At 42.1% G+C, this 12,766-nt stretch overlaps 1 protein-coding gene across 1 annotated transcript in view; it reads left to right on the forward strand.

Moving 5' to 3' along the window:
• Positions 1-11,779, forward strand: part of NUP210 (nucleoporin 210kDa) — a 67,739-nt gene extending 55,960 nt beyond the window's left edge. The window contains exons 31-40 of the mRNA XM_014958450.1: positions 2,048-2,223; positions 3,548-3,765; positions 4,807-4,934; positions 5,669-5,792; positions 6,722-6,868; positions 8,716-8,966; positions 9,579-9,798; positions 10,382-10,471; positions 10,628-10,711; positions 11,593-11,779. Coding sequence (XP_014813936.1) covers positions 2,048-2,223; positions 3,548-3,765; positions 4,807-4,934; positions 5,669-5,792; positions 6,722-6,868; positions 8,716-8,966; positions 9,579-9,798; positions 10,382-10,471; positions 10,628-10,711; positions 11,593-11,693 — 1,539 coding nt within the window. The 3' untranslated portion in view covers positions 11,694-11,779. The remainder of the gene's footprint in view (positions 1-2,047; positions 2,224-3,547; positions 3,766-4,806; positions 4,935-5,668; positions 5,793-6,721; positions 6,869-8,715; positions 8,967-9,578; positions 9,799-10,381; positions 10,472-10,627; positions 10,712-11,592) is intronic.
• Positions 11,780-12,766: the final 987 nt, after the last annotated feature.

Consider the following 12,766-nt stretch of genomic DNA (forward strand, 5'->3'; position numbering starts at 1 on the left):
CCCTTTTTTTTTTTTTTTTTTTTTTTTTTTTTAGATTCTGCAAAGATGCTATTTGCTTGAGGCCAAATTTGTCCTTTCCTTTTTAAGTTTTGACATGTACATCTTCAGATTGCAGAGTTTTACATTTTAGCTGAACCTCTTAGGTCAGAAAAAAAAAAGGGATTTTCCTACAAGATAAGCTTGAGGGCTTCTTTTAAAATAGTCTTCTCTCTATATTTGAGGGCTTTTGCTTTCTCTATCCTTCCATTATTTATTTTCCAACAGCTGTAACAGAAAGAACAGATGCAGCTGGTTTTGTTGGGTAATTTTGCTAGTTAACCTAGATAAGTTAGTCAAGAATAGTAATATGTTATTTAAAAAAAAAATTAAATGGTTCTGAAGTCTTTGTCTTCAGACAAACTTCCTTCGTTGAAATGTTACTACAAAAATGGGGAGGTGTGCACATTTGGATAACCTTACAGATACTTGGCTAAAGAATTTGGAGCAGTTCCTAACATCTCTCTTGGTTGAGGAGAGGCATTGAGGCAACCAAACGCAGCCTGCTGACCAGGTAGGGCTTGTCAGATCACAGAATCCCATCTGGTAGGAGTTGGCAGGGACCTCTGGAGATCATCTAGTCCAACCCCCTGCCAAAGCAGGGTCACACGGAGCAGGTTGGACAGGAACGTGTCCAGGATGGATCGAATATCTCCAGAGAAGGAGACTCCACTCTTTCTCTGGGCAGCCTGTTCCAGGGCTCTGCCACCCTCAATGTAAAGAAGTTTTCCTCCTTGTGTTCAGATGGAATTTCCCATGTTCCAGTTTGTGCCCGTTGCCCCTTGTGCTGCCACCGGGCACCACTGAGAGGAGTCTGGCCCCATCCTCCTGCCACCTACCCTGTAGATATTGAACAGCATTGATGAGGTCCCTTCTCAGTCTTCTCCAGCTGAACAGCCCCAGGTCCCTCAGCCTTTCTCAGCAGAGAGATGCTCCTCGTCGTTTTTGTAGCCTCCTCTGTACCCTCTCCTTGTCTGTCTTGAACTGGGGAGCCCAGAACTGGACCCAGTGCTCCAGATGTGGCCGCACCAGGGCAGAGCAGAGGGGGAGGGTGACCTACCTCAACCTGCTGGCCATGCTCTTTTTAATGCCCCCAGGAAACCAGTGGCCTTCTTGGCCACCAAGGGACATTGCTGACTCATGGGCAACTGGTTGTCCACCAGGACTCCTGGATGCTACTTCTGGCTGCTTTTGGCTGTTGCTCTTAACTTCTACCAGCCCAGGCCTCAGAGGACAGCATGACTGCAGCATCATACAGCCACCAGTACCATCCCCTTACTCTCACATGGGCTGCATGTTACTCCTGTTCTAGTAACTGGGGAAGGAATTACTCTTTTTATTTCAAGAATTACTGGGAGAAAAGTCTAGGGGCAACTTGTTCTCCTGAATATCCAGGGAGTCTTAATAGCTTTAATTTATAGGGTAATAATGTAGTCTCTGAAGACTGCAATGTGTGTTTCTACATCATCATTGCTTGCTTCAATTCCCAGTGTTATTAGAGAAAAATACTAAGCAATGTCTGATGGGAGTATGTAAAGAAGCCAGAGTCAGGCCCTTCTCAGCGGTGCTCAGTGACAGGGCAGGAGGGAACACACACGAATTGGAACGTGTGAAATTCTGCCTGAACATAGAAAAGCACGTTTTTACTGCAGGGGCTGTTGAACACTGGCACAGATTGCCCACAGAGATTGTGGAACCTCCATCCGAGGAGATGCTGAAGACCTGACTGCATGTGATCCTGGGCAGGTGGCTTCAGCCCAGCTTGAGCTGGGGGGCCTGGACTAGACAATCCCCAGAGGCCCCTTTCAACCTCTTTGAAATTCTGTGAAATGCATGCATTGATAATCAAAGCACTGTGTCTCACTGCTGTTATATGGCTAAAGAATATAGCAAATGGTTCATAAAGGAAGGTTTGTATATTTATATAATAAAAACCCTCTTAGATTACTATTTTGTAGAGGTACCAAAAAAAGCAATTTGATTTTGCTTTTCACTGCTGCTGTTTTTACAGGTCTGCACCATCTCGTACCTGAGAATCTCCATGAGCCCTATTCTGCACATGCAGCACCAAGAGGCATTGCCAGCTCTCCCCCTGGGTGTGACACTGACACTTACAGTCCATTTTCACGACAACTCTGGAAATATTTTCCATTCGCATAATTCCGTGCTCAACTTTGCAACCAACAGGTAGGTACCTATGGTGGGCAGTAATTACAGAGAACAAAAAAAGGCCAAATCCACGTAGCCCGGCCACAGCAAGGAACAGAGGTTGTTCCAAAGGTGTCAAGCGAAAATAGAGTGTGGAGTGGGATTAGCAGAGAAAGGGTTTGGTCTCTGAGGCCTCAGAGGCACCGGAGCAGAAAGAAGAGTTCCAGTCTGCAATCGATATTCCCTAGCAAATGGAAGGTTGCCCAGAGAAGCATGATCCCTAGCGGGGCCTGCTGGGGTGCATTTCTGCTTTAAGTGACTCTGAATCATCAGATCCCATACATCAGGGGCCTGTATAAACAATTGATCTTATTAGCATTTGCCTCATTTGCCTCTCTGCTCCTACTGTTTCCTTAACACTGACTCACTTCAGCCTTACGGGAGCCGGTGAACTTCCTTAACAGTGACTGACTCACTTCAGCCTTACGGGAGCCGGTGAACCTTCTGGATCAGGGGCTGTCTCTTCAGATACGCTTCTACAGCCTCTGCTCTTGGTCTCTGCCACAAAGAATAATAAATATTAAAAGCCAGCCTCCTTTGGTCATTAGTAAACAATCACTGATTCCATTGCTATAACACAGCATGTTTTCTGCAGAGCACTCTGCAGTTATAACACAGCAATCATGATTAAAAGGGGTGGAATACAAGATTTTCTCCTTCTCCTACCGAAATGATCTGCAGAAATTTCTATAGCCTACAGGGGTATAACAGTGCCTTACCTTCCAGAATCCACGTGGCAGAGCTGCTTCAGCACAGGGCTGATGATTAGCCTGTGACCCAGCTTTCCTGCTGTCGAGACCTTTGCCATCTCGGCGGGGGGCTGCCAGGGCAGCAGTCCCTCTGCTGGGGACAATTCCAAGGGCTCCCGGTGTCCCTGCGTCTGGGAACACAAATTTGGAACATGCCAGAACTCGCAATGAAATGGGATTTTAGCTTTATAGAGTTGTGGCTGGAAAGCTGCATGTTGGTGTTTAAATTTGCTGCTTAACTCCATGAGAAGAGGGAAAAGAGACAGATTACCGTGTTCTAAAGTTCTACAGTTCTTAAAATTAGGATGTGGTTCTCATACATAATTATGAGCTCAGTGTTTCCTCAGCATAACAACGCGAGAGCTGAAATTTGCCTCAGTAGCACCCAAGTCATTTTGATATTTTCCTTATTTTGTCAGACTTCATTAGAAGATAACCATCGCTGAAAACAAGAAGTCAGCCATCTAAAAAGAGTTCGATGACGACTATTTATTGTCGAGATAATGACATTAGGAAACTCACCTTAATATAAAAGCATTTCTTTTTGCCTGCAGAGATGACTTTGTGCAGATTGGGAAAGGAGCCACGAACAACGTATTTGTAATCCGGACCCTAAACGTGGGTCTGACCTTGCTTAAAGTCTGGGACACAGAACACAGTGGGATTGCGGACTATGTCCCCCTCCCTGTGCAACACGCCATTTTTCCTGAGCTGGGGGACATGGTGGTGGGTGATATCCTCTGCTTGAGCACCCCGCTGAGGAACCAAGAAGGTAAGTGGAGCTTGTGTGGCTGTGGTTCTGCAGCTGGATAATTTGACAGCAGTGTGACTCTTTCTCATTCTCAGGGTAACTAAATGCATAATTGATGATGTTTGTTCAGAATCAAATGTCACTGTTCTCGTTAATGATAAAAATAGGGTTGATCAGCTCCTCTGATTTTAATCATACCATGCAATATGTCGTTTGTATTGTATTCATGAGTATCAGACTACAGGCAACTCCATTCTGTTACCTTGAAAGGCTTGTTTTTTATGGGAATTGTTCAGGGTCAGGACCAACTTCACTCCCTGTATTTGATTCTTGCTATTAATCCGCTTTTGTCAGAGTAACCACAAGTCAGTGTGGTGGTGGGCTGTTGGCCATCCACCATGGGGCCCTGGAGCCTAGTTTCTGTGAACTGGGATTCGTGTGTCCCCACGCTGCATGGATACCGACACCACCAGGTGTCCACCACCTCTACTCCCCTCTGGTGAGACCCCAACTGGAGTACTGCATCCAGCTTTGGAGTCCTCAACATAAGGACATGGACCTGTTGGAGCAGATCAAGCGGAGGGCCACAAAGATGATCAGAGGAGTGGAGAACCTCTCGTATGAGGACAGGCTGAGAGAGTTGGGGGGCTTCAGCCTGGAGAAGAGAAGGCTCTGGGGAGACCTTATAGCAGCCTTCCAATACCTAAAGGGGCTCCAGGAAAGCTGGGGAGGGACTCTTGGTCAGGGAGGGGAGGCATAGGACAAGGGGGAAGGGTTTGACACTGAAAGAGAGGAGATTGAGATGAGATCTGGGGAAGACCTTCTTTGCTGAGAGCCTGGCCCAGGTTGCCCAGAGAAGCCATGGCTGCCCCATCCCTGGAGAGGTTCAAGGCCAGGTTGGAGGGGGCTTGGAGCAACCAGCTCTGGTGGGAGGTGTCCCTGCCCAGGGCAGGGGGTTGGAACTAGATGATGTTTGAGGTCTCTTCTAACCTGAACCATTCTATGAAATCCTTCAGGTAGCTTAAATGTGTTGAATGGATGTCCAAATGTGTCTCTCCTCAGGCGTGTGGAGCTCCTCATTAAGCAGTGTTCTTCAAGTGGACTCCAAGAGCGGCGTAGCCATTGCAAGGAATTCGGGTGCTGTCACTGTCTACTATGAGATTCCTGGATTACTGAAAACGTACAGAGAGGTGAGGCATGGTTACATCCTGCCAGAACTGCCGACGGTGGTTTGCTTCACGTGGACCCTCACCAAAAATGGATTCTATGATTTTAATAAATATTTCGAAATGTCCAAACACATCATGGGGGTTTTTTTAATTATCTATGTTAAGGAGGAAAGTTTAGTATAATAGTCTATCTTTAGCCTCTACTGTTCTTACATTGTACATTTCGATTCCATTCCTTGGCTAAGATGTTGCCAGATGCCAAACAATTTTTGAGTACGGCTGGTTTTATGAATGAAGCTTGACTGCAGAGCTTTCTGAAGTGTTGTGCCATGTTACTATGCATCGCTGATCAGAACTACTCAATTAATTTTTTTTTTATCTACAGTGAAATCGTACTGTTGACACAATTCACTACATCAGCTAATATAAGCACTAGACAGTTCCTTTACAATTACATTTAGACATAGAGCTTTACGCCTATTAACTTATGGGGGCTGGGTAGAAAGAAAAAAAAGTGGTTTTGCTGGTTTAAATTGCCTTGAAAGGCAGTTTCTAAAATTAAAGAAGTGTAGGATTTCTTATAAAGAGAAATATAACCTCTTGGAGTCTTCTCTTCTGTTTTTCATACAAGGATGTGTGCAGTCAACCCAATCTGCAACCCTTCATTTTTCTTTGTTAAAACAGTTTTTGGTTTTGCCTTCATTTTTCTTTGTTAAAACAGTTTTTGGTAACTGTGTACATCATCCTTTTTTCAGATATTGATTAATATACCTCAGAGGACTACGGCAGTGCACATAAGCGGAGGGAAAACAAGCTTACAAGGAGTTGCAACCTCAAAAGTGATCGTTTCAATTGGGGAAAGAAATAAAAATTTGAATGGTATGATGAAAAAAACCTGTTATGCTAATTGTTTATTGTGTGTTTGTGCGTTCATGATAGGTGGGTTTGCGTTGTGTTTTGGGGTTTCTCTTTGTTTTTAAGGGTCTGTGAAGCTGGTGTGGCAAGATCTCTATGAACTTGTAGTGCCATTCCAGAATCCCAGGAGCTCTAGAATGTTACAGAATTTGGAGGGTGTTCTGGGGCACTAAGATTTCAGAACTCATAAAATCAGTAAATAATAGTGTAGTTTTTTATCATATCAAAAAAAAAAGCAATCAGCTGATTGCCTATTAATTATACGTTTAATTCCAATTCCCTTCTTAAAGTTACTAATTTTATTTACTGAGTGTGTTTAAAATAGTTGCCATTCTTAAATCTTTTACAGAAATTATTAGCAATTAGAATCAGTACAAAGATTAAGCATATTGTGTCCTCTATTTAATAAGCTGTATTTTGTTTGATTATGGCTCCTTTTATTTTTTTATCTTAACACTTAGCACTTATTCAAATAGTATTTTATTGTCCCTTGTGTAAATTATTAGCCTACCAAAACCCCATCTTGCCAGATACTAAAATATAAATCGAGACTCCCAAGATCATGTAAGTTATTCAACAGACACGTCTGAGCTGAAAATTCTCTCTCTTCCCTGTAAATAAATTATTCCTGCCAAAAAAAAAAAAACCTCACAACATATAAAATTTTCATTTGCTGTCTCTTTGGGCTTACACCTGGGATAGGACAGCTGTCTATGATTTCCAGCTATTTTAAGATCATCATAACCTTGTGAAACCGTTTCAGAAGGTGGCAGAATAACCTGACATTTCAAGCAGTGGTTTTGCTTTTAATTAATTAAGCATTAATTAGTTTAGAATTTTCTTTTCTAATTAATTAATTAGAAATGAATTAACATTTTTTTTCTTCTCCTTAGGGGAGTGCTCGCCTGCTCAGATTGAAGCCATTGCTGAATTACAACCCCAGTCCCTGATCAATTGCCATGTAGATTTTAACAATGATGCGTTTGACTTCCCAGCACATGACATTTTTATTGCAGAACCCGGATTTGATGCAGTTTCAGGTAAGCTGAGACAAGATGCCACGCTCCAGGCAGACACTTTGAGTTCTGCTCTGGTTTAGTCCAAATGCCCTTCGATCCAGCAGATTTCCTTTGGAAGCCTCTGAGCTTTGCCGTGCAGGATCTGAGGCTTCAGTGTACTCTTCTTATGTACTTCTGGGGTTTTCTGCATGTGGCAAAGACATTTATTTGTTTTTAGAGAAAGTCAGAAATCAGTGGCAGCCTATTTCATGGGGTTTGCAGAGTTGTAGTAGTAATTCAGGAGGAAGTTAGGAAGCATTATTTTACTTAGAGGGGGAAAAGCAAACTTTGATATGTTCCTTGACCACAAATTTAGGTCCTAATTTTGCAAATTACTACTCATATATTTGTAGGTGTGTAGCCAGACCAATGGTACCTTGAATGTAGACGTAATATGCTGGGTCACGTGCTTTATAGCAGCTGCCACCTTTTACTCCAGCTCAACTGTACAAAAAAGAGATGGCCTTGTGTATAACTTAACTTAGAAAAGAGTATCAGGCCTTGTATTTGTTAAACTATGGAAGCAAAACACTTCCTTCTTCAGCTGCTCTAAATGAGCACTCAGGTGACAAATATTCCAAAATTGGGTATTTCTGCAGCTGTAAACATCCAGAGACTCTTTGAGGTGTTTTCTTGCCACACATCAGTGCCTTTACCATACACTTAACTTGCACTGCATTTGAGACCAGGCATAAGAGAAGCAATCATGAGTTTTAATGTCAGTGGACCAAGGATGTTTAGATGTCACCAGCTTATGCTTTACAGAGTCAAATATTCTTTGTGTTTGATACTGGCCTTTTGAAAGCCCTGCCACTGTAGTTATTGCAGTATAACTAACCTCAGTGATTACAATGAGAGATATATCTTAAATGTGAAAATCTGGTGAAAGTATTACATTGTGAATTCTTTATGTTCTGCCATTTAAACATTTGTGGAATTTATCATGCTTTCAAACTTTCTTCCACAACCTGAGAACTGTAATGTCTTATGAAATGTAGAATTCTTATGTATTCCCAAAACAACATGAGCTGGGACTTAAAACAAGAGGAAATTGCTAGATACTGTGGAAATGGAAATAGAATTGTGAAAGTCTACAACGTGTTAGTGTTTCATAACTATAACATGACTTTAAAAGAACCAAAACACTGTAGACTGTATGGAAATAACATGAATTATCTGTTAGATTTGTCCCTATACCCATTGTGTAAACACTATTATACCTTGCACAATAGAGGCTGCCTTTGTTACTTCGTTAGGGATGGAAAATAAGGGAAAAAGATGTACCCAGCAAGTTGGGCTTGTTACTTATGCTTTGTATCTTCCATACTGGGGCAATGCTTTATTGTCCTTATCACTAATAATAGACAAATGGGTCCCATAAAAAACTAGAAACATGGTGAATCTCTAGCCTTTAAAGAAGCTTTTATGAATAATAAACCATGTCTCCACAGAATTGATGATGGTGAGAGTAACCAACTAAAATTTAAACATTAGTTGAAGAGAATATGGAATAGGATGTTAAATTTTGTTTTCAGTAAAGCCTTTCTATCAGTATTGGCATAAATGTTATATTCCAAGTGGAATTGAGTCTCGCTGGCATACTATAACGAAATTGACTGGAAACTACCATTTTATGGGTTTTATCATGATGAATAGTTTGGGAGAAGATACATGTTCTGTTGTTTTAGTACTGGGTTAGTCGTGCTTGGACCAGCAGACGCAGTGTCCCGTTCACCTACACACCTGATCTTGCTGTCTGTTGAGTTTTACCATCTTCTCTAGAGATGCTACAGACATCTCACTCCGTCAAACTGCTTTGCTGCTCCTAGGAAACTACACCTGCTCCATCACGATGCGGAGGCTCACTGACAAGCAGCTGAGGCATCTCAGCACCAGTAAAACCACGCTCAGAGTCACGGCTTCCATCCAAGGCAGCCGCTTCTCCGGGGAGCAGATCAGCGCCAAGGTGCCCTTCAGTCTTGGTTTTTACGCTGACCAGACGGAAGTGCTTTTAAGTAACCGTTACACGAGCTCTGATGTGAAGATATTCGGTGCCACTGAAATCCTTGACACCCTGGAGGTGAGTCTTGCTGGAAAGCATCACAATGCGGTTGAAAGCGTTTTGAACCGTTACAGGCAACTTTCTAACCAAAGGCCACTCTGTGCCACCTTTACTGTGTTAGGATTCACAGAATCATCGAATGGTTCAGATTAGAAGACACCTTAAAGATCATCAAGTTCCAACCTCCCTGCCATGGGCAGGGACACTTCCCACCAGACCAGGTTGCTCAGGATTGTTCCTGAGATCATTTGGAAATGCTCATCTTGGAATGTTTTCCTCCTTAGTCTTCCCTTTTGTGTCGGGGCAGTAGAAATGTGTGAGGCTTACGGGTGTGCTAGGTGGGGAAGCAGAAAATCTGCCTGATCTCTAGCAAGAGGGGTGGGTTCTTACCCCGTGGTTCACATTGCCCACTAAGGGATACTTTGATTTTTGCCTCTACGGGTGTAGCCCAGACCCATAGGACAACTGTAGCAGTTAAGTGAGGTGAAGTTACAACCCAGTCTGACTGCTGCTGAGGAGTGAGTTGACCTGTTTTTGTGGAATAACACTTCTGAAGTGTGACCTGGAAAGACAGATGTGTGCTGTGCTTTCTCAAATGGTTATGGTTTGTGTGTTTTTTCCCCTCGGCAGGTGAAATGTGGGTCACCAAAACTGAAGGCTTTTGAGAAGGAGAAGTCCTACAGGCTGCCGAGTTACGCCGTCTACACCGTTACTCTGGCTGATCCAAGAGTCTCAGGCCAGGGATCCCTTTCAACCACTCTGACTGTCTCCAGTCCTATGACTGACCAGTCTATTGTTATCCCAGTGACGGTGATTTACTTGACTGACACAACCAGTGCACCAGTGAAACGTAAGTTTTATCACTAGATTTCATATGCCAGAATAAAACCTCTAACTTCCATTAACGTTCATGAGGTTATAAAGTTTGGTGTGTTAAAATCAGAGCTGGCAGCTAATGTTATTGACCTGTAAACTGCTCTCTGGGCTTGTATCCAATTGCTCGGTATCACTGAAGCCAAACGTGTTTTCCTTCTGGGTCAGCCCAAAACACTCGCTTGAAGTGGGAATAAATAGCCCAGTGCTAAAGGGTCTGCAAGTAATTATTTATTTTTTTGTCCTCTGCTTTTGTTTACACTCAAACGTGCCTTCTTATTTTGAAAACAGATTAGCATTTTGGGGCTGAGGAAGTAAAGAACATGCTTAAGACATTGCATATCAGTGTCTTAAGCTGTTAATTGGTGAATTTTGAAGACTGCATTGGAAATAGTCACTTGAAGTCCTGTTATCTAAGTTGATTACACTTACTTGCTATAAATAAATAAAAACCTTCTTTTGGCTGTTGGCAGTTTGAGTTAAGAATTGTTAACTCTTAAAGCAGATAGAGTTAAAAGAGTATCTTCTCCAATATTTTCTCCTCTTCATTGATTCTACAGGTGGAACCAGTCTGTTCCAGCGCGTTCTTGATTTTTACCCATTAATGCTCTTCACGTTCTTTGCACTGTTAGCAGGGACAGCTTTTATAGGTAAGCTTGCACAAGTATTTTTTTTTTTTCCATAACCTCTTAGAATGAATTAGCTGTAAGATATAAAGGAACAATATCCATGTGAAATTATCTTGATTTATTTTATTCTTTTTTGCTGTTGTTGGGTTTGTTGGTTTATCTTACAATGTCTTGCAGGCCTTCGTGCAGCTTTCTCACCGGCAGAACAGCCCACTCACCCAGCGTTCATCCCAAGGGCAATTCCTCAACACAGCCCTGACAGTAAGCAGCTCTTACTGGGTTATAAATGAATTAATTGATGAGTCTAGCTATTGTCCCCGAGTTGGCTGTAGGGAAGTGTGACTCTGAGAGAGCCCGGATACTGAATTATGTTACAACAAGGACTGTGCCCCTTCCTAGGAAATTTGTTGCCCAACCTCCCCTTTACCCATTGCTAATTCTTCTGAAACTCTTGGGCGGCTTCACCCCTGTGTGAAATTGGAAGGGGGTTAAAAGTGTAAGAATTCATGCCAATCACCAGGTGGGTAGAGGAAAGAGATCCGTAATTTTGCTCCTGCCAGGGGAAAGGGAAGCTGAGCTCAGGCGCTGGGAGGATGTTCTTGGCAGCCCCGGCTGGTTACTCACTGTGTGCACTATCAGATGAGCTGCAGCGTGTGCATGGCATTTCTTCCCTGTTTTACCCATTTGCAGTGTTGCAGAATCCAACTCTTCCAGAAATAGGCAAAAAGTACCGGTTCACTTGGAAGGTCTGTAATCAACAGTGGCCGTTAAAACAAAATTCAAATTATTATACGTCTGTTGAAGTTAGTGAACTGCAGTCCTGTTCGTAAAAACACATGCCTGACACCTCAGGTAAAATAAAGCAAATTCAAACTGGAAGTTATTTGCTGAGTTGAAATGTGTTGTGCCCCCCTTAATTCTTTAATTAAAGTCCTTGATAGGAAGACGTACAAAATTCTGATACTTATGTCTTCTCAACAGGCAATAGGCTAAAAGGGGTTATTTTGCTTGGAATGGATCATTAGACTCGTTTGCCAGGTGTTCCAGCAGATGATCAATAGAGGTTATTTGTTTCTTACTTCTTCCACCATTCCTGAGAATGATGGTTTGGTTTTTTTTCCTCTTTTTCCCCTGTATTTTAGGTTTCTCCGCATCACCTGCACTTCCCAACAGTCCTCAGTCCCCAAGAAGGAGAACAGGCCAATCTTCCGCACTCTGGAGCACGGCTTATGGTTCACGTTAGAGACAGAGGGACTCACCTTCATGCACTAGTGCTGGAAAACAAGAATAAATTAAAAAAAAAAACAAAAAACAAACAAAAAAAACAAACCAGTGCCTTTAACAATAGCAAATTTAAGAACTTTCACAGTTTCAATGTAGAATAAATTAAAAAAAAAAACAAAAAACAAACAAAAAAAACAAACCAGTGCCTTTAACAATATCAAATTTAAGAACTTTCACAGTTTCAATGTAAGTCATGTCTTGAATGTAACTGTTTGTTTTACATTTAGAGTTCTGCAGGTTTGTTTATGTCAGTGCTTCAGTTCTCTACAACTGCTTTTATCTGCTGTTTTATGCCGAGCTGACGAGGCTCAGTGGGCTGCAGGCGGTGGCTGTGCTGAGCTGCGTAGGGAGCTTTCTTGCACTCTTCAAGCAACTAGAAGTTACGTCTCAGTGATAGCGCTAAACGCTTTTTTATTTACTTTTTGTAAAACTTAATTTTATTTTTAATGATTTTTTTTTAAAAAAAAAAGGGAAATAGAAAAATAGGTCAAATATGAGCCAAAAATATGAAGGATTGTATATTTCAAAGAACTAGTTTTTTTATTTTGAGTTCCAAAGACTCAGGGATGTACTGCACTGATAAAGCGTTCTTACGTTTAGCCTTACAATGTGATTCATCACCATAATTTGCTGGTTTAACACTAGGAATGCTGGAAAAACTGTGAATAATTTGGAGGTTTTTTACAACAACAATAACAAAAAAGAAAAACCTTACTATCTTAATGTGGCTTCCTTCGGGTACGACTGCAGTGTTCCTCTCTTCCTACTTGTAAGTACCTTTTTGTGCACTGGGAATGTGAAAGCACGTGCCTTCTACGAGGACCTTTCTTCTGCCAGTAAATATTTTTAATTGAAGGCAATTGTCTTACCTATGTTGGGATATAAATATGATACCTTTCAATAGGTCAGTTCACATATAGAAGTACCTCAATAGAAACTGAGCCTCCTTTTATTGCCACTGCTCACCTGGTGCACTGGAAAATAAGTGGTTTGTGTCACACTTGGGATGAGTGGCCTTTTCAGCCTTGTCCT

This window comes from Calidris pugnax, unplaced genomic scaffold (assembly GCF_001431845.1).
Source record: "Calidris pugnax isolate Ruff unplaced genomic scaffold, ASM143184v1 scaffold336, whole genome shotgun sequence".
In the NCBI taxonomy this organism is placed as follows: domain Eukaryota; kingdom Metazoa; phylum Chordata; class Aves; order Charadriiformes; family Scolopacidae; genus Calidris; species Calidris pugnax.